This window comes from Ambystoma mexicanum, chromosome 4q (assembly GCF_040938575.1).
Source record: "Ambystoma mexicanum isolate Mex_15411 chromosome 4q, UKY_AmexF1_1, whole genome shotgun sequence".
In the NCBI taxonomy this organism is placed as follows: Eukaryota; Metazoa; Chordata; class Amphibia; order Caudata; family Ambystomatidae; genus Ambystoma; species Ambystoma mexicanum.
In genome coordinates, this window is record NC_090928.1 from 1099249830 (window position 1) to 1099277797 (window position 27968).

General features: G+C 42.4%; 1 protein-coding gene across 2 annotated transcripts in view; it reads left to right on the forward strand.

The window, feature by feature from the left end:
• GALNT14 (polypeptide N-acetylgalactosaminyltransferase 14) overlaps positions 1-27968 on the forward strand; it is a 1917720-nt gene that overhangs the window by 1670401 nt on the left and 219351 nt on the right. For both annotated transcript variants that reach the window (XM_069608667.1, XM_069608668.1), the window contains exon 10: positions 19088-19214. In XM_069608667.1, coding sequence (XP_069464768.1) covers positions 19088-19214 — 127 coding nt within the window. The remainder of the gene's footprint in view (positions 1-19087; positions 19215-27968) is intronic.

Here is a 27968-nt window from a genome sequence, read left to right on the forward strand (position 1 = left end):
AAATTGAACGAGTATAAGATCTAACTATTAAGTTGTTAATTATGTATTGTATATAAGACAGTAGTGCCCCCCAACCCCTACCTTTTTTCTGCAGCTGGCCCATTTTCATTTGATGTTTGGAATGTGCTGTTTATCTCTGACCTTGGCTGTGCGCTCTGGCCTTCCCGCCCTGTGCAGCCTAGTTCTGCTTCCCTCGTCTTTTGTCCTACGGCTTGAGGTCTTCTGTGATTTTCATTATACTTATACTACAATTTCTACACACTTATATCGAGCTGTTTCCTATAGGTTAGTCGAACTTGGTCCTACCAGGCTCCCTATGTAATCCTATAGTTCCATTGGGTTAGTAGCCATAAGCATCTGCAACTTGCTCTGTATCTGCTTGTTGCCTTGTGTTCAGTGTTTCTGCACTTGGGTAATGAGAATAATAATAAATGCTTTGACAGTATGTATATGTATTTGTCCTCTATCTACAGAATTGTGTAAGCATGTTCTTCGTGTAAATGAGTTTGTGTTTGTGTAAGCTGTGCAACGTTGGGAGTGTACTTCAGGACTAACGCAGCTATGTCTCGGTGTCACTAATGATGCCAGTACAGCGGTTTCTTTGCATTAAGTCAACCTGTTCCATCATTTCCTTCTCTCTGACACCCACTGGCTGCACTTGTGAGTTAACTGCACTGCCCCCTCGCACAAGATTGTTATTTTGTCCTCCCTTTGTTCCCCCCACCTTGTCTTGTCGCTCCTAGAAACACTTGTGTATAGGCGCGTCATAAATGCCACATCATATCATATAATTTGGATCCATGACCACTGTTGAAGCCCCTGTATCCATAAAGACATTCACTGGATAAGGTTGGAATGGCTGTCTGAGAAAATATCTCTCTGCATACGTGTCAGTCACTGGTGCTCCTGCGGATTGTCCGAATAATGAGTGACTTTGTGCGTTCTTGGCTCTTCTGGCCATCAGGTTCATAAAGGTGAGAGGGGGCCTTCCTAGGACACTCTCTTCAGACTCTTTTCTGGTGTTATAATTAAAGAGCCATCTGATAGCCTCACATTCTTTTGAAATCAGGTCCATCATTCCCTGCATCATTGTTCTTATCCCCACAGTTAACAATTTGCATGCAGCAATGAAATTAGGGGGGGTTCATTCTTTGGGATTGTGGAACTCGACATTGCCAATTCGCTTTCTGACTATGCTGTGGAACAGAAAACTTCATGACTGTCAGATAATAATAGTTTAATTGAGAGTCACTTTTTACAATATTATTGCATTATGTTATTACAATATCGCTTACTATGTTGGATGCATTTGATATGATTGGTTACAGTACTCTACTCCAAAGGGTGTAAGTTACATGTTATATTAGGGATAGAGCCTTGACCTTGTGCAAGCAGTTTCTCTCCAACCCTACTCAAGGTGTCAAATTGCAATCCTTCCTCTCCAATCCATACAAGGTGTTCTTTGGAGTGCCCCAATGTTCTGCATTCTCACCTCTCTAATACTATCCGTATTGTCAGGAAAAAAGGTAAACAAATTAAGAAAGAGTACCATGATGGGAGTGAATTATCTAAGGAGGCAGTGTTGCCATAAACATGCAGCACTTTAGTGATATGGGCACTATAATGTGTAAAGAAATAAAATAATAGCACATGCATTGAAGCATAGAAGTTGCTGTGCTATGCTAAGGGGTGGCAGGGCTACATGCTTAACAGAATGCTTTTTCTCAAATACTGTATAAATCAGTGTGTACCACAACTAAAACCTTACGCATGGAGAACAACTAAGCTGAATGAGATGAACTTTGAGAACATGACAAATGTGCGTTACAATATGCAGTGCACACGTCTGGTATTGCAACACATGAGCTGGAAAACAAAGGGCCCGATTCATGGAATTATTTGTGCGGAAAATAGAGTACTTGCTCATGCAACTGCGCGCAAATCCACCTTCGTCAATTCATGCAATCGAATGTGCAGTACTTTTCCTGGACTTGCGTGGATTTTGCGCTGGCTCGGCATGTCTGTGCGATTCCTCAAGGGCCTAGACTCCAAGGAGAGCGTGGGCGTGGCTTGCGCAGAGGGCTGGGAAGAGGGCGGAAGATCAAAAATGTTGACACTTTTCTGGAACAGTTTCAGGAACAATGCACTTGGTATGGGCTGCTCTTTCCACTGCACTGTCTCTGAAACCAGACCTCATGACAACAGAAAAGTGGCCGTTCCAAGGGACGTATTCATGGATTCGATCGCGCAACCTCTCAGCTGTGAAATGGCCACGCAAGTCCTTCATACGATCTGCCACTCGAAGGCAGGCATAAGTATACTTGCGCGTAGGATTTGCACCGCGGAGGTGGGGTTGCATGTCAGATTTTGGAGTGCGTGTACTCAATCAGGGTTCTGATGTAACTTAGGGGTGCGTGTAAGCAGTGTAGTGGGGTGCAGGAACAGTGTACGGGGTTCACAAGCAGATTTTCTGAGTTTAGACGGAGTTACAACTTTTCATACGCAGGTTGTCTGGGTGCTGGGAACAGTTATGGGGGACCCTGCGTAGGATCCCTGAGATGCAGGTCTGCTTTTGGGGGACTCCACGTGTTTGCAGGATATCTGTGCACATTTCCATGAATCGGGCCCACAGGCTGTTTTGTTTTACGTGGCCCAAGCAAAGACGAGACTGAAGAAGGCTGCTGTGGAAAAAAACATTTTCACATGAGGAACAGTGAGCTCCTTGAAAACAAGGTTATTATTGCATTGTGCTGCGGAAAGGAATTAAGATTACATATGGATAAATGTGTTTTAGTTTGAGTTATTCTGTTCGAAAGGGAGAACTCATCCAGCAATGTTACATGTTAAGTGATATTGTAGGGTGGGTAAAACAGTCATGCTGATTGGGGGAATACACAGATCCTTATGTAACGTGTAGGGGAGGCCAAAGTACTTATAATATGACTCTGCAGGGAAAGAAAACAATACCTTAATAGAAAAAGAGAGGAAGGGGAAACGCTTCACTATTCTGCGTTTGAGCGGCTTCTGGGGCATTTTTGGATTGTAGTTTGAAACTGGAAGAGACCTTTTTCATGCATAAAACGGGGGCCTCTGGAGTAATGCACACTGGCCTTTACCTCCACATATTTTGAAAATAAACAGACAGCCCTGGCCCCCTCAGATAGAGAGATTTCGTGAATATAGCTGGCTTTAATTGAACTGCAAACGGAGATCGTGGAGTGTTGCGCCTGAATATTTTGGATGTGTTCCTGGCAGGCGTATGTGTGCTGGCGATATTCTGATTCAGTCTTGACAACAACAAAAAAAAACATTCAGAATAGTTCATAGATTTGCGTGTGTTTAGCTCCGCGGGGAGTATTTCTGAGTCGATGTTGCTAGTTGACACAGTGAATTCTAGCTGTATGTTGTAATTTGAAACCCATATGATACGCGCATTGAATAGTTTATACAAAAAGATATACGTTGGTACTTGATGTTTTTCTGCATAGTTATCATATGCAAGTGTGTTGTGGGTCTAGGACATAGTAATAGAAACTATGCATAGTTTACTGACTAGTTAAACGCTAACGTGGTTAGGCTGTATATTTACTCTCCATGAAGAGTGTGTAATGATGTGTGACTCTATGACTTAATAAATATTCTTTCATAAATATAAGTGTGGCTGTGAGATTACATCTGTATTACTAATCCGCTATAGATATTGGTTCATAGAATTACAGTGGCCTTGGCAATTATACATAGAAAGCGTTTTGTGTGTGAGAGATCTCATTTCAAAATGGCTGAAAAGAATCCTGAATAAAGAAAAAATATAAAAAAATGAATGATAAGAGACCTTAGGCGTTTCTATCACACGGATGCAAACAATTGCCTGTGTCCCTGTCTTCCTAGTTCTTCTAAGCTTACAGCAAAGGACATCAGCAGTGAAATGTGAGAAGTTAAGTATTTATACAAGAAAGTGAGCTGGATGTAATCTCCCCATCAGGTTAAATGTAATGAAAAATGTCCTCCCTTTGATAAACGGTATCTTCTCTTCTTGGGATGATGAGCTTGTGGGATACCAGGAAGTCAGCGACACTAATAGAAGTTCTATTGGGATAAAGAGCTGTGGCCCTTCTCTGAGCTTCCCTGCGCTAGGCCTGACCCGCGGCTGCTGGGACTGTTGTAATGCCTCCGAGGGAATCCCCTAAAATGGCACCCTGAAATGCCTCCATGATCACGACTCTCACCTATCTAATGCTATGCTGTAGGGCACCCTTCACCTTCATCCAGTCACAGTGTCAATATTCATATGCAAACCAATGGAGTACAGATCCATTTGAGTGTTTCTAAGGTATTTGGTGCCAGTAACATTATGTATGCCTTATTCAGGCTCGGCATTGGAGGAGGCAAGACAGCTTCACTTCAATAATTAAACAAACATTCAGTTCCTGCCGTTCGGTATTCATGCCGCATCATCACTTCCATTTGACTGCCCGCTGCGCTTGGGTAACCCATGGTTCCATCAAGCTTTTAACATAATGCAGGTATCCTCGTCGATTCTACTCTTTCTGTTATGAATGCGTTCACATGTGTCCAATAGAACACCGTCTCCCATCTCTTAACAATGGTCCTTCTGACACAATCCTGAGGAAACATTTTATGTCCCAAAATATAGCCAATAGTTTCACATTTGACCTTGATAGAAAAGACCACATCACATAGGGTGTTGGTACTTTGGCTGTCAGTAAGGCAGATTCAAATATTTCCCTTGGTTCATTTAACATTAGAGGACAATGTTATTAGTTTCCATGTATGCTAATTGCACCCATGCCAGAATACCAGAAAACCACCGTGGGCTTCCCAAAACAAGATATATCAACTTGCCAGAAACACATGAATTATTCTCCTATCACATACGGACCTGTGGAAATCTTTACATCTGCCCGTCCATTTTGAGAATGATTTCAGAAAGTTCAGGATAGTTCTAAAGACACACCAGGGGTGTTGCTAGGCCTGGAAAGGACCCAGGGCTGTGCTAATGCCGGGACTGTCGGGACACTTGCCTAGCTAGCTTTTTGATTATAGCCCCTGAGCTTCTATCCAGGGCTACAACCAAGCCCCCTCAGTCCGCCCAGCAACGCCTCTGAGACTCACTTCTTCTATAAAGAATATGACTGATGCCCATTTGTCAATTCTTTTGATCAGAATTGCGCCTCATCTCTGAACCTCCTCTTTGCTGACACAGCCTCTTCCCACAGAGCACCTAAGGGCCTCCCAAAATCAGTGTGGCCAGTGCTTTACAAAAACACTCAAATACACAATCCCTGCATTAGACAAATGACCAACTTCTTTTCTGCTGCAATAGTTTTGAGTTCTGTTGTCATGAGGTCTGGTTTCAGAGACAGTGCAGTGGAAAGAGCAGCCCATACCAATTGTTCCTGAAACTGTTCCAGAAAAGTGTCTGGAGTCCGGGAGTCTGTCTTTATGTGGTAGAGCGTCCTTTCTTTACGACGGTTGTGTTGCCGTGGGAATTTTTCTGAAAAACTCCAACTAAATTGTTTGGGAGTGGGTGGGAAAGTGCAAATAAAGGGTTGGGGGTGGGAAATAAAAAAAATAGTTAAATGAAGGGCGGCTTGAGGGGGAACCCCACCAAAGATATTTAAACAAATAATTTGATTAAGTTTTTCAGAAAAAAACTCCTGCAGCAAAACACCCTTCGTAGGTTACCAGTAACAGGCGGTGGGACAGTTGGATCAAATTAAAAGCATACGATTTTCAGAGTGGTCATAGTTCAAATGAATCACGCAGCATTATAGTGCGGCTGACCAGACGGTGTGTTTTGAATTAATTTCCCTCACATGTGGCTGACTAGATTATTAAGTAAATCAAGTGCAGCAGAGTATACGCAGCAAGCAGCGCTGTGGTCCTGCATGCGTTATTGGAGAATTCCTCACACAGAAAAAAAGCTCGCTTTGTAGAATATGAATTTTCTGTTTTACCTCACAAAGGACGCACGAGATTGATGTCTTTGTTTAATTGCTTTCGAGATAGACTGTTTTCTTGCTGTAGGTCGTGGTATCTTGCATTAGATCATCATGCATAATTCACAATTTCCGGTCCAGGAGCGATTGTGTGGAGAAAGGATCCCTCCAGAGATGTCATTCAACATATAGTTCATTCTTTTTTAGTGACGCTGTCGTTCAGCTATTGCATTATCGGGTGCTGCAGGTTTGTGTGGTAAACAGATGCACCCCAGAGCTGTGTATTTCACCTGCGCATTATAGTGTTTTTTTTTTTTTTAATTAGGTTTAAAATGCGAGTAAAGAAATACCTTTGAATACGTGTTTCGCTTTCTCAGTTTTCTTTGTGAAGAGGTCTGTGGTGCAGGGGTGCTGGTTAGTTTGTAGACGACTATTGGAAAAATGATTGCTTCACTCTGACATCAGAGCACAGCATTTTCCCAACGTGGTTTTTCATTTTACTTCCCCTATCCTAGAATGCCATTATTCTCAATGTATTCGAGTGGACGACACTGAAAACACCGAACTGTGCACAATCCATCTGCTCAGGTTTCCTACATGTCCAACATGGCCATATTTGACTCTGAGTGTGGCATTTAATTAAAGTGGCGTTATATCAAATTCTATGAGTTTGCCCAGGGCCTCTCCATCAAAGTAGCCAAACATCATTCAAGTCCTCCTATAGAATGAGAGGCATTTCCAACCCCAGGATGATCAAGATTGGTTCTACAAGTACTGCCCATTCTAATTAGCTACTAATCACAAGCATAGAATCAGGGCGCCCATTCTCAAAAAGCCACTTTGATCTTGAAATATTGGTACATTTTCCGCTTTTGTGTAGTTTATTTCCCCATGCCGAAAGACCTGGAAAAAATAGTCAATAGATGACTCTGACACCCTCAGCTACGGAAGTTGTTGAGCAATTACTAATCTGGCATTTAACCTTGAAGAGGTATTACAACTCCCTGCACTCCCTGCATCCCCTGGCACTTCCCCTTCCTGCCCACGCCCCTTCCCCTGCACTTCTTGTTACTGCACTTGCACGATCCAACTGGTACAAGAACTATTAGGACCGTTATTAATGTTTTCTTCCCTGCCTACCCTTCCCCTATTTTTGTTTGTGGCACCTTGAAACACCTTTTGCTGTATAGGCGCTTCATAAATACACAATAAATACTTGACTTTTCGGGAAGCCATTGACACAGTGGACTGTGGCATTTTTACATCACCTACAGGAGTTCTGCCAAAGCGCATTAATTGACTCTCATAAGTCCTCTGCAATCAAATCTATCAGGTTAAATATGGCACCTTCTGGTACTCTAATACAACCATCCACTGCGACAATAACAATCCTATGCGGCTTCCCCAACCCAGACCACTAAGGGTCTTTATGGCTAATCTGGCACGCATTCCAAAGGCTCACAGAATTATTGACCATGTGCTGAATGATGATGCAAAATTATATCTCAAGCCAAGTGGATACAACAGTGCTCACAGCGACCTCATCCACTTTACGAATGATATGCATACACACCGCCTCTGTTTGGGCACCTCTAAACCAATAATCAAATGCGAGGCCTAATAGTTCCAGAACCTGTCACTATTCAACTCGGCTGTCCGTCACATATAACACATTAAATGTCATGTGTGATGCAGAACTGCCAATTCCACCACAGGTGAAAGCAGGAAACAAGCATACCTGTTCCCACTTGGCACTTATTCAGGGCATATTTCCCTTTCTACGAACATCACACAAGACAGTCTTTGTGCTTGATTATTGTAATGGGATCTATTTAGGGTGTCAGGCACATCACTATGCAAGTGTTATATGGTCACCATTAATGTTACCCACCACCTCTTCCACTTGAAACCTTCAGAATACATTCAATCGACAGAGGTTCCACATTGGGTCTGGTTAAATCAATAGACATAGTTTATCGACACTCGGCTTAGCCCAAAAAGTATTCTATAACTCTGCACCGAGCTACCTTGCCAAAGTGTTCCCATATATGTAGCTGTTCAGACATCTATTGTCAGCTTCCGAAAAGCACCTTTAATCCCTTCAGTTCAGATACAAACAATGAGGTGATAGATCCCTCCATTGTCACCAAGGCTTTTTCTTATGGAACTACCTACCACCTCGCCCACACCACAAATCACATTGTTTAAAATTCAGAAGACTATCAAAGAAACTGCTGTTTGATTCCATCTATGGCAACTAGGCTGCTATGTTATCATCTAGTTTCCTGTCCTGCATAAGTTCACTCAGAGTCCTCTATTCCTCTTCCCTAACCACCTAAAGCCATTTCCTGTTCACACCCTGTGAAAAGACTGTTCCATTAAATAACCCAAATAAAATGTTGAACTAAATAGGCGATTGGGAACATCATAATGGATAATTGGATACCCCTGCTCTCTTAGCCTCCCCTCAACAAAGTCCTTTGACTTTTCAGCATGCACCCTTTTAAATCTTCCAAGGTCCTCACCCTCCTTTACCTACCATCAGCATGCTAGAGGGATCCCTATGAAAAGGTTCTCTCTTTGAATTCCTGCTACTTGTCTATGAAGCCATCCATGGTATTACCTAAACTCCCTTCATATAAGTGTAGTCTCCCTCTTGAACTGCCTGCTCCTCGTTCCTTTGCAACACATCAGTTTCCTTCCACCTCTGTGCCTACTCCTACTGTTGCTTGTTTCACTTCCATGCCACACTCCACTGTAATAGTCCCCCAAATCCTTCCACCTTCTAATCCAACTAACCACCCATTCCACCCCTACTGCATTCTGCACTCAAGACAGCACTGTGTAATTTGTAAGTACTGGCCCCGTCTGCCTAGGTTAAAAAAAAAAAGAATGTCCCCCATTCACTGTCCCTGGAATATGTCCCCACCTTCACCCCTTCATCACCATAAAGATGGAGGATAGTTTATTTCAGGGATCGTAATACATCTTCTCATTCGTTAACACACTACAGCCTTATGCATGCATAGGTTTTGCTGTTTGGCCTCATTTGAATAAGAGGCACAAAGTTATTAATTGACAATTAGCACATTTAATGGGTAGCACATTTTCGTGGGGCAAACACTTTTGCATTAGGGTTGATGTTTGGTGCTTGATGTTTAGTGTTGTGCATATTGTAACATGCACCAGGGAATGTTTAATGATACTGAGTCGTGTCCCATAAAGTGCCCATCAGCCGGGCAGTTTTCTTCCAAATCCATGTGAATTTGAAAAGAAATGTGCAATGCCTGATTATTTCAACAATATGGCATTTGTATCTAATGACCAGTGGACAACATTTCCACAGACTAACCATTTCTATTGTGAGCTAGTTTTCAGTTTACCTCTTTGGTGTCTTGTTCGTAAACCTAATAGATAACGTTATATTTAACACTTGCAAAGAGGAGATTCTTGAAAAAACATATTCATTACTGTAGCCAATATTTAAACCAGGCAAACCTTTTGGGAAACACTTTGAATCACCTGCAACTCTGCTGATTAGGCCAACGTCAACTTTCCTGCATTCCTTTCATGATTTGGGCATGGAGTTTGAGGTGGGTTCAGCCTTGCAGGTCATATACGGCAGGTAGGAATATAGTGTTGGTAATCCTTGTATATATATGCGGAGGAAAGCAATTGCTAGAGAAGTTTAGGCAAAGGTAGCACATTGTATTAGGAAGTAGTGGAGTGGAACATAGAAATAGGAATGTGTTGAAGGACAGGTAGAACAGTGACATAGGATAGGTTTGTTCTTTATTGGAAGCAGGAAATTGCCATTCAGTGTCTTCGACAGAATGCACCATTTTTTTGTGAATGCATAGGTGAGGATGGCGGGAAAGAGAAAATACCAGAGTCTGTTGGAGACAAATGATAGCTTTGGTATGTGGTAATTACATAGAATGCAATACAATCGACTGCCTTTTCATCTAAAAAATTGCTTTAAAAAAGGCATTGAATGCATGTTTTTTGAAGGTAAATGGTTTAGTTTAAATTTAATGGGGTTTAAAGGGTAAAAAAGGGGCGTTGGGGGCATTTCCTTTTTTCTCGATGGAATGGTCTGACGATAGTAAGAATTTGATGGAATGACTATACACTGATTACTTTCAGTGACAGTTACAGTGTGCACAATACACATGCCATCCGCCTAAGGCTAGTTCCAGAGCATAGAGAATAAGAGATGTCCTGTCACTGATCATGATGGAGAAATCCCAGAGTTGGTTGCCTGGAGGAAGGAGAGTGAATTGCAGGGCTGTAATAGAGTTTGTTTGACCACTCAGTAACACATATTAGTGAAAAGGCAATTGCACAGTTGTTTGGGGCCATGAGATTGCATTCAGTGACAAGCAACATGTTGTTTTGGCTCGTACTAGGGAAGGGAGAATCCCAGCAACCATCTTTCATGACATACATGCACATACGATTTCTAGTCAGTGACTCGGGAGGAGAAAATCCCCAAATCCTTCTGAGGTAGTGACTGTAAGTGAGTGTGCCATCTTGTTGTGGCTATTTAGGACTGAGTACAAGCATAGTTAGTTGGTTTCAGGTGATTTCATTTACTGGCTGGAAGTGAATGTGCAGCACATGTGCCGTCTTCTTGAACACAGAAGTAGGGAGGAAACAACCACAAAGGGTTTCTACACATTGTGGGATGTTTCAATCCACATATCCAAGCCCTACAACATCATTGTGCATTACTGACATGGGAAACATCATAATGGCCGCCGGGAAGCATGCTGCTGGCCATAAATCACCAGAAAGTGCGCAGTGAGAACCTGACAGACAGGCTGCCATCTTCTTTTGCCTCTGTCAGTGTTAATACAGGAGACCATTGCCAGCCCCATCCTTTGGCTGCCCACAGGACAAGAGCAGACAAAGGAATATAGAGCTGTTCTACAATTCATTTTCTCGATTGTCAAAATTGCTAAAATCATGGGCATGAAACCACCAAAAAATACAACTTCTGGTTGGGTGTTCTACATTACTCTTCTGCAGAATCCACATCAATACAATGTTAGTAAGGATCATATGCTATCAAGTAAAATCCCCTTTTTGAAATGTATTCATTTAAGGCAGCTGTCAAAAATGGGTGCAATAACGGTGCCTGCCACTGACCGGTGCTAGCGATCTAAAATCTGACAGGAGACATGGATTTCAGGAGCTAAAAAGTACACCTGAGTTAGCTTCGACTTCAAAGACTTGCTTGTCCATGGGAAGCTGTCACACCTCAGAACTCCACACCAGAAAGCAGGAAATCACAAGTTTCTGTTAATCAAATGGAGAGTGGCACCCTGGACGGATGCCCTGCTAGCAGGAAAAACCAGACAAAGGATGCCTTCAGCTGAATGGGGTATGCTGATTTTGGGTGTGAACTGTCAACAACAACTGCTCTGGGAGAGACAGGCCATGTGACATCTGACTCAGCCAGCTAGGGGCGGAGACAAACCATTGTGGATTCAGAGAGCCCAGCAAATATATGTTTTATTAAATTGCTTATACAATATTGTATCAAGCAGACAGAAATGTACAATTTGGGGATTCTTAATATGTAAAATGTACCCACAATTTGAGACTAAGCTGAACGTTGTGGGATGTTCTGAGGCTAAACCCTGGGATTTATCAATATTGCAGACACAGGGTTTATGCTAGAAAAATGAAAACTTACTGTATTATGCGTAGAGAGGGGGTGTACCTCTGTGGAAGATGTGATGAAAAACCAATATGGCAAAACCCACTAAAAGCGCAAAATGTTGTTGTTTCTGAACCCAAGATCGTAGAAACATGTGCCTTGAACAGAATCGTACCTTAACGAATCTATGATGTGTACATGTAATTTCAACAACTTGTGTATCTGGGAAATATGTGTTTTGGGTAAAATTGATTTTCTATAAGAAACCAAAGGGGAGTGTTCTTTCCTTAAAGCCATAAAAATGATACCTGATGACACAGGATGACTCACAACTCCATTCTCCAGTCAGGGCACAGAAAATCCTCTAACCTATCAGGATCCTCAGAGGGTTGGGCATAGAAAGTCAGCCTTCCCACCCACTTTCAAAAGCCAGAACCATATCCAGACCCAGAAATCAGAGCTGTATCCAGACCCAGAAGGCAGAGCTGTATCCAGACCCAGACCAGACCGCTGTGCAGTGTCGGTAGCAGACCCAGACCAGACCGTGTGAGCAGAACCAGTGCCAGAGACCGTCCGATGGTGGGAGTGCAGGCCCATTCCACTCCAAAATTAGGAGTGAGTATCCAGCCAGAACTGTACAGAACCAATCTCTTAGTCTAAAGTGATCTTATCCCATCCACTTGAAACTGTCCAGAACTGCATAGAAATCATGTGTCCATTCTGTGATTTCAAAGCTGCAAAAGCGCCACATGTCATTCTGAAAACTCGACATTATTTCTGCAAATCTACCTCCACAAAAACGTCTGTATCTTTTTAACTTTTATTTTAAAGCTAAGATCCTGAGCTTTCCAACAAACCCAGAACGACATTCCAAATCCTTATAGTTTTTCCGTAATCGCGATCGACGCACTTGGAAAACGTGCCGCGAATTGCAATTTAACTCAATTTCACCACTTGTAAAAATAGCTGCTTCTTGCTTTCCACTACTGAAATTCGTTTTCACTCTGATAATCATTCCTGAATCATTGCTAGTGTTGACTTGAACTAATTCAAAGTAGCTTTCACCTACCCTGTATCTCCTATAGGGAATTAAAAATCATTTTTAGCATATTTTTCACTTCATTGCAACCACATTTAAAAGTATTTGGCCTGTGTTTTAAAATCATCCCTGTTTCTCTAAGCTTGCTGGGAGGAACGGGAACTGAACTGCTTTTGATTGTATTCCTGAAAACCTGTGTGCCCTCATTTCCATCTCTTCATATTGCATAGGGGGGGAGTGAGGAAAATGTGATCAGATTATCTCTTGTTGAAACCATATCCAGTTTATTTCTGTGCTGCATTCTTTCCATCATTGCTTTTCCTTGAAACCATACAAAGGATTTTCTGCTACCTTATCCTTTCTATACCAACTCCTAAGTAATTAAGGAATTGTGCTACTGTAATATTATCCATTGTAGATCACTGTTCATACTCATAAGTGTGCTATCAAATATTAATGTATTCATAAAAGTGTGATATATATATATATTGTTTAATTTTTCAAATAAATCTTTTAATTTGCAAAACAAACCTACTTCTTGGCTCAGTGAGGTCAGGGGGATTCAAATAGAGGGGCGTTATATAAGGGTTCATCATCCAGATTTATGAACTTGTCATAAAAATATATAAATAAGGGCTTCCATTGGGCATCCCAGACTAGGCATTGACTTAGTTGGAGTGCTGAATTGAAGTCACTTACAACATTTAAAAGAATACACAAAACAATTTCAGTGCTATTTGAATGTACAATCTTTCACAAAGCTTTACATAATTACATTTTACGAATAGCCATCAATCTTTTTGTGATTGTAAGCTGCGGTTTGATTGGTAAACATTTAGTTGTTTAGAAAATATGCTTATCTGGGGTCTGTGATGAATCCCCTGAGATTATCACTGAGACCTTGAAAGGGCCTCCTCTCGCATGGCCAGGGAAAGGCAGCCACTACCTGATTATGTGGGAGGATCACATGTGATGGGAATCATATCAAGGAGAATTGATGACCTTTTTTTCCTCGTGATTCCCCTTGATGGTTTACTGTAAACAAACTGATGGTTCTGATATAAAAGACATTACTGACATCAGAACCCATAATGACTGTGGTACTGGGACGAGGAAGAAGGAGCTCAGAGTTAATAAAGAGAAAAGGTACCATGTCATTTAACAAGCAGTCTAGTTGTAATATGAAAAATGCATATTTAAATGCCAGAATGAGTTTTAGGTGAGAGAAGGAGCAGAGGCAGAAGCAGATACAGAAAGAAATGCTGATAGAGTGGCAGAGGAGGCAGCAGGACCGAATGCAAGAGACACTGTGGAGGCAGAGGAAGCACCAGCTGAGGGCAACACGGGAGAAATAGCCTAGCTCTACGGAGTGAGCGCAGCTGGAAGCAACAATGGGGAAAACTCACACCGTGTGGGAGATGAGCTCCCAACATGCTGTGAACTGCTCCTGTGAAAAAAGCAGCACCGGAGGCCTCACAGAGCTGTCAGATCTCCCCTGAAGGACTTTGATTGCCGCAACAGCCATATTGGAGGTGGCAGCAGTGCAGACCAAGCCAAAGAGATCCACAGCAGGTCCTGCAAGTCAAAAGGAGATGCAGAGGAACACTGGTGTGTTGGCCTGAGACGCCATGTGACCCCGGGGCAACCCGAAAAAGACTCTCAGTTGAAATTAATGAGTTTGAAAACCAAACCAATGAAATAAGGCAGATGGGGTGCAAATTCCTTGCTAAGGGATACCAATTGGGGAATAATTTTAATCTGCTTTGCCAGAAGCCAAGAGGTTGCAGAAGAAAGATAAGCGGGTAACCAGGTGCAACTCCCCTGATAAGGGATACCAATTGGGGGATAATTGTAACCAGCATTGCCAACAACCAAGAAGTTATAGAAGAATAATACAGAGACAACAAGGGCACAATATACCTTTTATGAAATACCAATCTGGGGAGAGATGTATCCCATATTTTAAGAGTCAAGAGACTTTAAAGAGAAGCAGTTATTGTTCAAACCTCCTCACATGGGATGCTGGTGGCCAGAGTGGTGTAACAAGCATGACCTCTGAAAACAATTGTAGATGTAGGAGTTTTTATCCTGGCAGTCGAGTATACCAGGAAAGAAACCAGTAATAGTGAGTCCAGGAAGGCAAGTGGACCAAGAAAGAAAGCAATAATTTTAAACACTGCAGTTGTGGTATAAAGGAGCGTTGGAAAGAACTTGATGATTCTACCACCTTTCTTGATGAACTGTGGCATTGTTAGGCTATCCAGACAAAATAGCTTACTCTGAAGAAGACGTATGATGTGCTAATAATGACTTGGCCTCTTTGAACAAAATATTTGTCTCGGTTTATGAATTTGTGTTTCGAAGGAGAGACATTTACTTTGCCAAGCAAGAGACTGTGGAAAATAACAGTTGTTTTGAATTGTGACTAAGCATTTGTGAAAGAGACATTTCTTGACAAGCAGACAGAGCCAGTGAATGGAAAACACTGTTTATGCTATGTTGAATGGAACTTTGATATTGCACAGAACTTTATTTGAACTGAACCTTACTCAAGGAGGACAACCTTACCTTGTCTCGCGAGGATAGCTCAGCGGCAACATGCTCACCTTGGAAGCAAGACGACACAGAGCATTACAGGTTCGATCCCCAGGTCCGCGCTTAGAAACCTAAGGGTATTAAGCTTATTCTAAATAACCTATCATATCATATCAAGGTGTTCCTGACTTGATCCCAGGGAAGGGAGTCCAACTCTGGTGACAAGGAGTACTTTCTAAAACCTTTGAGCTTGAATTGGTATACTATTTTGTGCAACAAAAAATACACAGGCATTCCTTTTATTATTTTGTTGTGTGTTTTTGTGTGGGGGTCAGATACCTTTTAGACAATAGGGAATTTCTCTTTAGTTTAGTTTTTCAGGCAGGGACATCCATGCTAGTGTAGGGAAAGATAGGCATTAATCTCAGGCCTTTTTATTTAATAAAATGACATCTTTTGAGAATACTAAACCTCTGTGTCTGTCTTGCATTTCTGACCCCTCACAGGGCCCTGAAGACATCTATATACAAGGAATATGAATTTAAACAAGATCTTGCATTTGACTGGTACACAATGAAATAACAACAGACCTGGAGATATTTATTAATATTTCTTGATCTTAAGCAACATTCATGCATCTGCATTCTAGACTCGATACAATCAACTACATTGGTTAGATCTACCTTCAATGTAAATAGAGTTACTGAGGTCTAATCCAGATGGGGTAAATTCTTTGGTAACTGCCACCTGTGAAAAGCAAAACTAGGTACTTAAGAGTATGTTTTAGTCTAGATATTTTGTAGAAACAGGATTCTACCAATAATGCAATTTGACTATCGATGTCAGAGTCTCATGATAATATAAGATCTATGACTACCAAATCAGGTTCAAAGCATCCAGCCAAAGTTCCTTGCACAAACCTGGGTCCCCAGTATTAGACAGTGCAATAAATATTAATGCCCTGGTTTTATGGTGGTTGATTAAGGGAGTTCATGCACATTCTTGTCTTTACTTCTATTAAGCATTCTCCAACCGTACTAGAAGAGAATATGTTATCTTGTAAAAGCATTACACAGATTTGGGGATCAGCTGCATGTTTTAAAAAACAGACCTTTCTCATGGATTATTTGAGCCAGCCAATGGATTCATGTACAGATTTAAAAGATGTTGATTCACAGAGGGTCCTTGTGGGACTCAACAAGGTATCTTTTGTGGTTTGAATGAGTAGTTTACTAAATTAACTACCTTTTGCCTGTATTGTAGGTCCAATTTTATCCAGGAAAGGGCCACCTTCTGAAACCCTGAAACACTCACATCGTGAAGCAACATGCCATGGTTCACCATGTCAAACGTGGCAGTGTTAATCAGGCATTAAGCACTATTTAAAATATAATATTGATTGCTCCCTCTTGCATTTTACAGAGATTGTGTTGCATTCACATATATTCTAGTCAACTTCCGTGCAGGCAGCTAATTGAAGTAGATTGTGTTTTTGTATGCCAAAAAAATCTGATTTACTGGAAAGGAAAGACATTGGACCTCCTTACGAGCATGGCGGTGCAATCACGAGTTCTGCTCGCGGGTGCCGCACAGCCCACCAGGGAGACTCGGAATAAGGCGGAGGTACGGTATGGACGGTGCCGGTGCCATACCGGCACCATCCATACTGTACTGCCAGGGGCATAGTGAGGCCCATTGTATTCATACACACAAAATAATCTTGATTTTTGGGATGTATTGAAAATATGATGATTAGGCGTGTAACGAAATTCAGCTTCCAGTAAGTAGTCGATCAAATTCTGGGTGAAAATTAGATATTCAGCTTCTGCTGAATACTTAAGTAATTTTCGCTCAAAAGCTGAATAATTTCCCCTACAAAATGCATTAAGTACTGCTTTGACTGTGCCTGGAAACATTTAGGCACATCATGTTAATTCGTTAAGAGGATCATTAACAAATGCTGCTGTCACTTTATTTAATTTGGTGCAGACAGAGCAGGGGTGTGAAAGTGCAAACAACATATCAACCTTTCATATCCTAGAAAGACAGACTTTAATCTGTTGGTCTGCCAGGGCGGGATGAGCTGAAGCAAAACTTTCAATATTGTTAATATGCAATGAGATGCCTTTGGTGTTCCTGTATTTTGCAGTGAAAAACCATTAAGGTGTAAGAATATTTTACAAAGTCGCTATTGAAATTTTTTATTTTTTTAGCGTGTTATTTATTTGCTGATGACCTGTGTAAATAATCTCAAAGTTACAGGTTCCAATCCACCAATTCCCATCGAAGTAATCTAATTAAGCGGAAGTAATATAAGTGTTGTGGAGATCCGGGACATTCCAAACAGTGATTAAAATAGTTCAGGGAGTAGTGGGCCTGCAGCAAAAAACTGTATTCAGCCTGCAGGCTAAGATTATGAAGCAAGTAAGATGGTTCAGTGGAAAATGTGCCTGCAGCATAGATGTGCTTGTTATAATGAAACATAGGTTACAATTCCTGCCCCCAAAATCTCTCATGTTGCCAAAATGAGTCCCTTTAAATTGGGTAAACGTGACAGATGTTTCTAAAGAATGTGGCGATCCATAGGATTGGATGTTTTACAAAACAAGATTGTAACCAAAATGCCCCAGTTTATGCCAGCAGAAATATTTCTACCAACATTAGAGAGTTAAAAACAAGGAATACGTGTGTAATAATGATGAGGAGATACAAGCTTACAATTTAGAAACATTAGACCAAATGGACGTACAAGTGAAGCAAATAAGTAAAATAAGCATGCACATGCCTATTAAAGATCTGAAAATCAGCACAGTCCCTTCCCTATAGGGTCAGCTGAGACCACGGAGGACTCAGCATTCCTTATATATGTTTATCTGGCATCTTTTACCATGCCCCAAAACATCACACACATGTCCCATCCAAAAAAAAAGAAAAATACTATCTATAAATGAAAAGACATTTTTCAAATGCCTCATTCACATTCAGTACCATGGGTAGAAAGCATGCCTCTAGCATCCCAAAGGTTTGCATTCAATAGCACTTCAGCTTTCAGCAGGATGCTATTTGATGTAATCACTCCTTTTGTGTTTCAGTGCCTTGCTGGAGCCAGAAGTCTAAAGACGGGGAAGGCCCAAAGGGAACATTTGGAAGTGTTTGTAGACACATCCTTGTCTGCCCTCATAGTGATTGCATACATGCATACTATACCTTTGGGCTGGTCTTAATTACTTGGGTCCTGCCCAACAAGCGACACCCATGAATTCACAAAAATGCAAACTGTGCTGTTATTGAACGGTTTATTTTCTGAAAATGTATTCCTTTCATGGTTTACATCTTCTGTAGACAATAAAGAAGAGAAATGCAATACAAAAATGGATGTGCATATCTTAAAGTGTATTTTTCATTTACAAATTGTTTTTCTTGTCTACATAACTTTATTTATTAAAAAGGCACCTATTTGGCTCTGTATTCGGGCACTGGACGAATACTTGCCAACTAGTTGGTATTCGGCCGAATACATAAATCTACTCTTGAGTACACTTCAAATCATGAACACTGATTCCACTTATTTTGGGATCACCACACTTTATCTCCTCCACTTTCTATGTAATTTGTGTTTGCACCTTTGATATTCTACTGTTGCTATACATATTTTCAATAAATGAAAACATTTTTGACATGCATTCAGTTTCACTCACCGAAATAGGTACAATAAGGTCGCTGATTTGAGGAATTTGTTTGATCATTTGCTCACAACCGATTTAAAATGATTTTGAATCCTTGCTGAGATGTTCTTATTAGTCATTCATGTCAAGAAATGTTGTTGCATGTTTGGCCATTCAGTCTTTCCAAGAATGTATTAGGAATCGTATCACTCTTCTCTTGCAGAAATTTCATTCCGCGTCTGGATGTGCGGTGGGAGTTTGGAAATTATACCCTGCAGCCGCGTCGGTCATGTCTTCCGTAAGAAGCACCCTTATATTTTCCCAGAGGGGAATGCCAACACTTACATAAAGTAAGTATGGCTGACGTGACTCAAATAAATGTCAGGGAAGGCAGGAAAAACTCAATAATGTTGTAAATGATTCACGCTTTACTGTGTAATTTGTAATTTGCGTTTTAGCCAACCATGTTCCAAATAGCTTGTTCTCATCCATGCAGCTTTGTTTGGGAAAAATGCTTATATTATTATTTTCACAACTGATCATTTTGGTTCCATGCCGAAATGGTCTTACAAATTATTTATGTGGTCTGGGAGGATATCTCAGGGGCAACGCATTTGTCTTTGAAGAAAGACAACAAAGACCAATGCAGGTTCAAATACTGGCTCCGCGCTTAGAGAGAACAAGTAGTGTTGGCTTTTCGAGAATGGAAAGCGTGTATATGTTCACCTATCCAGGGAGAAGCAGGCAGAGGGAGTAGCTGGCATGAATAAAATGATTCTTAATGTGGACATGCAATAGAAGGATGAATGAGAGTGTTTAGAAGATTTGAGAGGGGAGGATGAACAAACAAGTGTGTGGGGGAGGTAGGAATGCAGTACGTTGAAGTTGCGTGTTGACAGTGTAATGGCGTACTAGAGTAAGGATGGATGGACATTAAAATATCTGTGTGCAGATGAATGAATGAGTATGACATAATGGACACCTGGGATAGACAAATGCGTATAGATGGATGGGAGTGGGAGGAACAGTACATTCATTTGAATATGAGTAAGATGTATGAATGTGCTGTTGGAGGTAAAGGTACACAAGTGCTTGAGTGCAGACTATTTCGGCTGAATGGTCAGATTTTTTGATTTGCCCAAAATGGTGGCAGTCACAGGAGGAGCCATCTGGTTCATCCATACATGGCTAAATATGTGTCAACTAGTGTGAAAGCCTGTAGAGACGGGGCAAAGTGGATAAAGAAAGACATTTTCAGAGTGTATGTCGAGTTACACAAATGAACAGTGACTACCTCCTGGTGCCACCGGTCACCTGGGATAAATTTAAAATCATCCTCATGTTATCAACAGGATTTTTTGCCAAAAAATGTAAAATATCCCCTTCAGGGGCACTTGTGGGCTACCTGTGGGATTTCTTTATATTTGAACTCAGATTTCCTTTGTGTTTTTTGTTTACCTGGAATTATTCACATTTGTACCAGAATCAATAATTTAATTGCCAAAGGTCACAGATCATGTATTATTAATACTTTGTTGTTTGGACAAATTCCTTTCAAACCTACTAAAGACTTGGATTAGTTGAATTGATTTTGTTTTTCAAATGTTTCAATTTTTTTATTTATACTGCGTGCAATTCTATTTTTTCTTTTTAAAAACTGCAGGCAATTCCAGTTATGGCTCAGTGCACATCATTTCTAAAAAACCTACACTAGTCTGACGCTGGCGACTAGAAGAAGATTGGACAGAAATGATTATTATTATTATTGTCATTATGGTATTTATTGACGGCGCACCTAGCTTCTAGAAGGAACAGAACACTTCACAGAGGTATAGAACAATACAGATGCATAACAGAGCACTTTACAGAGGTATACTACAGTAGATATGCATAACGGAGCACTTTTCAGAGGTAACAACAGAATATATATACAGCGGGGTAGGATACAGAGAGGAGGGGTACATCTCTAAAGGTGGCATGAGGGGTGATTAGATGGCTTAGTTGTTGAGGAGGAGAGATTCCTTGAGGAGGTGGGTCTTGAGTTCTTTTCTGAATTGTAGGAGTGTGGGGGTGAGTCTGATGCTGACTGGGAGGAGGCTCCATGGTCTTGGGGTGTAGGCTGAGAAGGCTTGTTTTCTGGTCCTTTCCTTTTTGCAGTGGCAGATATCATGTCTGCACTTTTCCTGGCTTCTGGTTGTGCGCTGTCCACCAGAGAGGCTGAGTTTTTCCACAATGTAACTGGGTGACTTGAGGGCGACTGCCTTATAGATGATGCAACAAGACTTGAAGTCGGAGCCAGTGAAGGTAGATGAAGGTCGAGCTGATGTGGTCATATCTGCAAAGACTATTGTTGAGGCATGCAGCTGTGAGTAAGACTCTTCTCAGGGGCACAAGGGAGGAAGACAGGATGCCTTCAAGGAGTGCATTGCCCCTATCCAGGTGGAATAGGGCCAGCGCTTGAACAGTGGATCTAAAGCTGTCCGGAGGGAAGAAGGGCTCGACTTGCTGCAGGAGGGAGAGCTGATACCAAGCTGTCTGAGGTTTCTTGGTTATGTGTGTCTTGAAGGAGAGGTGTTTGTTGATGTGGAACATGAGGGACTTGGCGTGGGAGGTGAACTCAGGTGCAAAGCCCTCAGAATGCATGATTGATAGCCAGGTCTGTATGTCGGGGTGTTCGGTGTTGATGGCGAGGTGTAGGAATTCGGTCTTGGCGGGGTTGTGCTTCAAGTATGCACTGGAAATCCAAGATTGGATCAGCGAGAGGCAGGCTGGTGAGTCCATCTGAACAAACTGCTGGCGGTTGGTGAGGTAGGACTTGAACCAGCATAGGACAGGGTTGCTGATCCCCATGTCCTGATGTAGGGTGTCTGTAAGCACCTGGTGGTCTGCTGTGTCGAAAGCAGCTGAGAGGTTGAGTAGAACCAGGAGGCAGGGGTGGCCGTCGTCAAGGATGTTTAGGGCATCAACGACCACATGTATGGTTGCTGTCTCTGTGATGCCTTTGCCTCTGAAACAGGATTGGTAGTTTTGGAGGAGATTGTTGGTGTCAATGTGTTTCTGCAGTTGGGCGGCTACCACTTTCTCGATGATCTTACCTAAGAAGGGAAGATGGGTGATATGGTGATAGTTAATTCATTTGCTAGGATTCAATGTGACTTTCTTTAGTTGAGTGAGGATTTGCCCTGTTTTTAGGAGCGATGGGAAGGTCCCTTGAGTTAGGGAGCTGTTGATGATCTCCAGGTACGGAAGTAAAACTTCTGCGCAGCGGGTCTTGAGGATGGGTGCTGTGAGGATGTCATCTGTGTACAATGTGGCTTTGAGGGTGGCCAGGGTTTCTATCAAGTCCTCTGTCGAAAGTGCCTTGAATGTTTTCCGGTGTCTGGGGAATTCACGAGGAGGCACATGAGGTAGGTCTGTGGATGCAGAGCTGGTGTCTATGCGCTAGCTGATTTTGTAGATGATGGCAATAGATTTTTCAATGGAGTGTTGTATGGAAAGGTCAGGTAGCAGGTTGACACAGTGCTTGACCGCTTTGAAGAGGTCTTTGCTTTTGTTGTTGACTTCTGATATGGTGTTCTGATAGTAGGAGGCATTGATGTGTTGAGTAGCTGTTTGTGGGTTGCTCTGAGTTCCTTGAGGAGCGCCAGGTCAGATCCGGTACTGGAGCGGTGTCAAGTGTTCTCTTGTTTCCTGAAGACTGTTTTGCTGAGGATGAGTTATTGCATGAAGAAGGGTGCTGATGGTATTGGTTTACAGGTGAGTTGTTTCAGAGGCACTTGCCGGTCAATGGAGGCTGAGAGGGTGGCTTTGAGTGCTTCCAGTAGAAAGTTGCAGTTCAGTTGGGTGTGTTCGGTCCACGTAAATTGGAGGTTGGGGAGGCCTTCTGTGATGGCTTCCACCAGGAAGTTCTTGAAAGACCTGAAGGTTTGTCTGATGGATTTCTGCTGGGAGTGCTGTGAAGGATGTTTGTGTGAATAAAGGGCTGAAGTTGCAGCAATGAGCAGCAGGCTGCTCAGGACTTTATGTAGAGAGCAGACTGCGCAGAGCCCTGGGCGAAGCCTAACTGGTACTCACACTGCCACAGTGGACAAGTGAAGGTCTGCCAAAGATTGGACATGCACCACCATGGAGGAAAGGAAAGGGCTGCCAAACCCCATCAAAAGAAGAGGGGCCACGGTCCCATCACAAGTCTTCAGGGTACAGGCCCTGACCTGCAAGTAGCATCTAGCCATCCACCATCCATCCAGCCCTGTCTCCAGCCCTGCAGCAGCTAGCACAGAGCCTTCAAGGCACTGTGAAGGGGTGACTGACTGCAGCAGTCACTTCATTGTGGTACAGGTGGTCATTGCAAGTTTGGTGGTGTCCGACTGGTCTTATGGGCGGGATACCACCAAACGGACTTACCATTACTGGCACTCGGTCTGCTGGAATTACCAGCAGATTCAAAGTGCCAGTAAGGTAAGTACTTCCCCATTCCATGGAATCTCATAGGACTCCATGAAGCGGATTGATGGAATCACTGGAACTGGAATTTACAGTGGTGGTAATTCTGTGACTTTCTTGCTGGCGGGTGAAAGATTTACCTCAAGCACTTTGCTGGAGGTAAATCAATGCCCCCACCGGCAAACTTGTGTATTGCTGGTGCAGTAAAAGGGCCACTGGTGTTATTAGCGCCACTTTTATGGACACTTTTACTGCAGCAGTAAAAGTGTAATGAGGCCCTGTATAGTGTTTTATGTTGTATATATGTTACAAGTCAATGAATATATATATATTTATATGTGCAGTTATGGGTATATATTATTCAAGTACTGTTATGTAGGGTAAGTGTTAAGCAAGGGGAAGTATCAAGTTTGAGATAAGTGTTAGGGAACTATTAAGTAGGGTTAATAGCTAAGTAGGACATTGTATAGATATGGCCATTATTTAAAGAAGGGACAAGAGGGAAGGTACTCTGGTGTGAGGCAGTAGGATAATGTGTGGCAGCCTGCCTGAGTCCGCCTAGGGAGATGTAATCACCCACAGAGGCCATCTTCTGTACTCCCACTCCATGTAGTTGGTACCTGAGTTAGGTAAGGGGTCTGCTGCATCAGGCTCACCCCAAGGCTCCCCGTGGCCCCTCCATGGAAGGGTGAGTTGACGCAACACGTCCAATTTCCTCTGTTGTCCCCTATTTATCTAAGAACTCTGGGTGTGGCCCGTCTCCTGTTCTCAGCAGTTTTAGTTTAGCAGGTGCAGTGTTCCTCCCTACCATGCGTGCTGGGGGTGTGGGGTAGTTTCCTTGGGAACTGTCCCTCACATAGGCCCATATTGATTGCTCCCTCGTTTGGGTTATGGCCAGAAAACAGGGACTAAATTAGAATGGAAGTATTGTGTTGAACTGCTTTGCAAGGAAGGTCTCAGGCTGTGAAACCTCAGAGGAGTGTATAGCCAGCATCCAGCTCTAACAGTTTTAATTCTAGGATGGAAGTATAATTTTATGTTGTACTGAAGTGGTTCTGATCGTATTACATAGTGTTGTAAGTTTGGCAGCCAGCGTCGTCTGGAAGGTTTTTTAAGAAATTGCTGGAAGGCCATCAGGTTCCGGCACTTTATTCAGGGGGAGTTTTTTAATAGTTAGCCTTACTTCCTCTACTGTTATGTTTGCTTCTAGAAGCTCCTTCTCCATGGGCAAAATCTTTTGGCGTGGGATCAATTGCACAAATGAGATTTGCTAAATTTCTGGAGGCATGTTTGACTCATAAGAGGCAGAATACAATTTTGTGAACTGTTCCACAATTTCCGTGGCTAACGTCATTTCTTTCCCATCCTTTTTTATCTTCAGTATGTTTGCATCACTGTTTTATCCCTGAGCTATCTGGCTTGCTGGGAATCAGCTTGGTTTGCCTTTACATAGTATCTCTGCTCTGTATTGAATAATGCTTTCTCAGCCCTTCTTGTGCATAGTAGTTATAACTGGCCTCTTACACTTCTATACTCTTTCAGAATGGCTTTATTTATATGTTTTTTTCCATTGCCCTCATATTCTCCTTCAGTGTATCCTCTAAGTCACTTTGCATTTGTTTCATTTGTTTATCTCTTTGCACATTTATCATGATAAATTCACCTTTAAGGACCACCTTGTAGACATCACATAGAGATCACTGGGATATATCAGATGTTGTATTTTCTTCAAAATACCCCCAAATCTTATCCCTTATTATTCCAGTGAGGAGCATATCTTTATGAAGCTCCTTTGCAAAAGTCTAATTCCATAGACCATTCTGTTCTCTCCATAGGCAGATTGATATAGTTATGCGAGCGTGAGCTGAGATATTTATTGCCTGCAACTTCACTGTTTCCACCCTTCCTAGCTTTGGGGTGGATGCCCAGATATCATCTATTTGAAAAGGATATATGCATGTGTGAATAGAAGGTATAGCCCCCCTGTTTGTCGTTGATAGCTCTCCATGTATATTTGAGGCCTAGCTAGTCAACTTTTTGTTTCAGGGCCTTCAATGGGGCACCATGCCCCTGGTAGATCTTTGTGCTTCTATCAGTGGGTCCCATGCTACGCTAAAATCTTCCATCAGAAATATATCCCCTGTAGTGAATTTTTCTTACCTGGCCAACATCAACCTCAGAAAGCCATCCTGTCCCATGTTAGGGGCATAGACTGCTGCCAATGTGCAGGTGCAAGGCCCAATTTGAATTTTTACAAAGTCTCCCTTAGTCCTCTTGTGTCCCTAGGAATTTTATTTTCTGTATATCCCCACATTCTATGAACACGCCCCATTTTGTCCCTTCAGCATTCACCTGGAAGACATGGGGGTAATTGCCAGGCTGCAAACCCTATTCTCTAACAGTCAAACAACTAGTCTGCATATTCAGCTTTGGCCTCTTTCAATCTGCATCAACTCCTTATTCTTCCTCCTCATCATAATACCACCCGCAGTGTCAATATCAGGTAGTGGCTGCCGTCCCCTGGCCACATGGGGGGAGATAATTCCCAGAGAATCAGTGATGACTCAACAGGATACATACACTAGCCTACTGCCTCTGCTCCTCGATAGTGACTGCGTGGCTTCATGATGCTGTTAAGTTCAGATTCTAACAGAGTTGCTGAATTTTTATTTGCGCCATATTCAGAACGCATTCTTCTTAGAGGCCTTCCTTTGGCATGGTGCAATTGTGCACCAGAGCAAAAAGAGTGCTTCCAAGGGTTCTATTTAATTGCATGGCACCACTACTACAGGTGTGAAATATAGTCATTCTTTAGAAGAACTGTGCCTCCACTTGGAGGCCAAAGGAGCTGGGAGAATAGCTCAGGGCAATGCCCCTGTCTTGGAAGACAACGCAGAGCAACATAGGTTTGAATCCCTCTCCTGGTTGCCGTATTCAGCACAATATAAAAGATGAATTGATTAATAGGAGCAGCGTTTGTGCAGAAATAACATTGTTTTCATAATGTGGATAGTGTGTCACGATCGCTCAGTGGTCTAGTGTGACCCACTCGTAGAAAATATGTGATTACCACTTCAAAGCGTTATACACAATTCCTCTTATTTCTCTCAATAATTGGTTATGGCAGATTGTGCATCATTGTACATAGTCGCCAGATGTATCGCCTGTTACATTGTAAAGCTGGAAAGACTATGGACCACAATTAGCGTGTGGAAGTATTTCCTTGACAAATATTGCCAAACTTTTTAACGCATGCAGTAAGCATGTGGTAATGGGAAGAGTTTAAAGGATTTGGAAAACCTTTAGTTGTTTCCAGTTTTAGAGACTCATCCGACTCATTTGAATTGCATATGACAGCATGTAAGGTAAGATAATTTAAGGTAAGGTAAGGTGGTCTTGTGGAACGCCCTTCTGCCAATAATGTTGCCTCATTGCATGTGATTCTGCAAAGAAAGGGAACGGGTGAGGAGTGAAAAAGACTACTGTGTTGATGAGTGCAGGTCAGAAGCACACATTACACCTGTGCTGATTATAGTCCTGCTGCGCTAGTGTGGGAAGCTCTGCTCTGGACCGTGTACGCCATAGGGGTGGTACCTTTTTTAAGAAACTCTTCATGGATGCATTGGGGTGGAATGGATGGATGTGTGGAAAGTAGGGGAAGGGTAGTGTAGGAAATTGCATATTCTGTGCAAAAACGTGTGGTTCATTGGATGAGTGGTGGCTGTGGTGTACAAATGTAAACGATTTAACACTGAATAATTAGTGTGGGAGGAAAGGGCATGGGGTCTTTGTTTAGTGATATATTTGGATATGTTCATGGCATGTATGCTTTTATTCAGTAGACTTGTTTCAGCCTTTAAAGAAGAGTTTGCTTGAATTGGGCACCCATAAGCTTTTTCGCTTTCAAGTGGAGTTGTTTGGGTAGGTATTTCCAGAGTTGTGTAGGCATTAAGGAGAAAGAAAGGAAGACCCTGCTTTGCTTTTTTGTCAACTAGAGTAACAGTTCTTCTTCTGGTAGTCCTGAAGGTTGTGTAATGCTGAATGAAGCTGGGCACTTTCCATACTAAGTGTAGCGGGCAATGCCTACCTTTTTGAAATATATACTTTTTTTAAGGGAGCCATAATAGCATACAGGCTGCAGATGTAATGTGTTTAAGCTGCCTGCCTGCCGTGTTTCGTGTTCTTTGAAACCAAGATAAAAGATATTTGTGTAATCTAGTCTTGTTGGGGCAAGCAATAGTATGCCCATCGTCTTGTGAGTAAATTAAAGGTATTGGGCCTCATTACGACCCTGGCGGAAATCGCGGTGCAAAATGCACCATGGAGCATGGCGGAAAGCTGCCGATAGCGCCATGGGGGTTGGCGGATTTTCCGCCCCATTCCGACCTTGGCGGGGCGGTAAATCCCCATCCCCCATTTTACCCTTCCCCATTCCCATTTTTGCCCCATAGGGTATAATGGGAGTGGGGAAGGCGTTAATTACGCCACCGTAAAATACGGTGGCGTAATTAACAACAAGGTCCCGTAGCGCCATGGATTTCTCCGCCCGGAAAAACCAGGCGGAAAACGCTCCATGGCGCTACGGGAACTCGTAGTAGGGCGGACGGGTCCGCCGCGAATAACGCTGGCGTAAACCTACTCCGCCAGGGTCGTAATGAGGC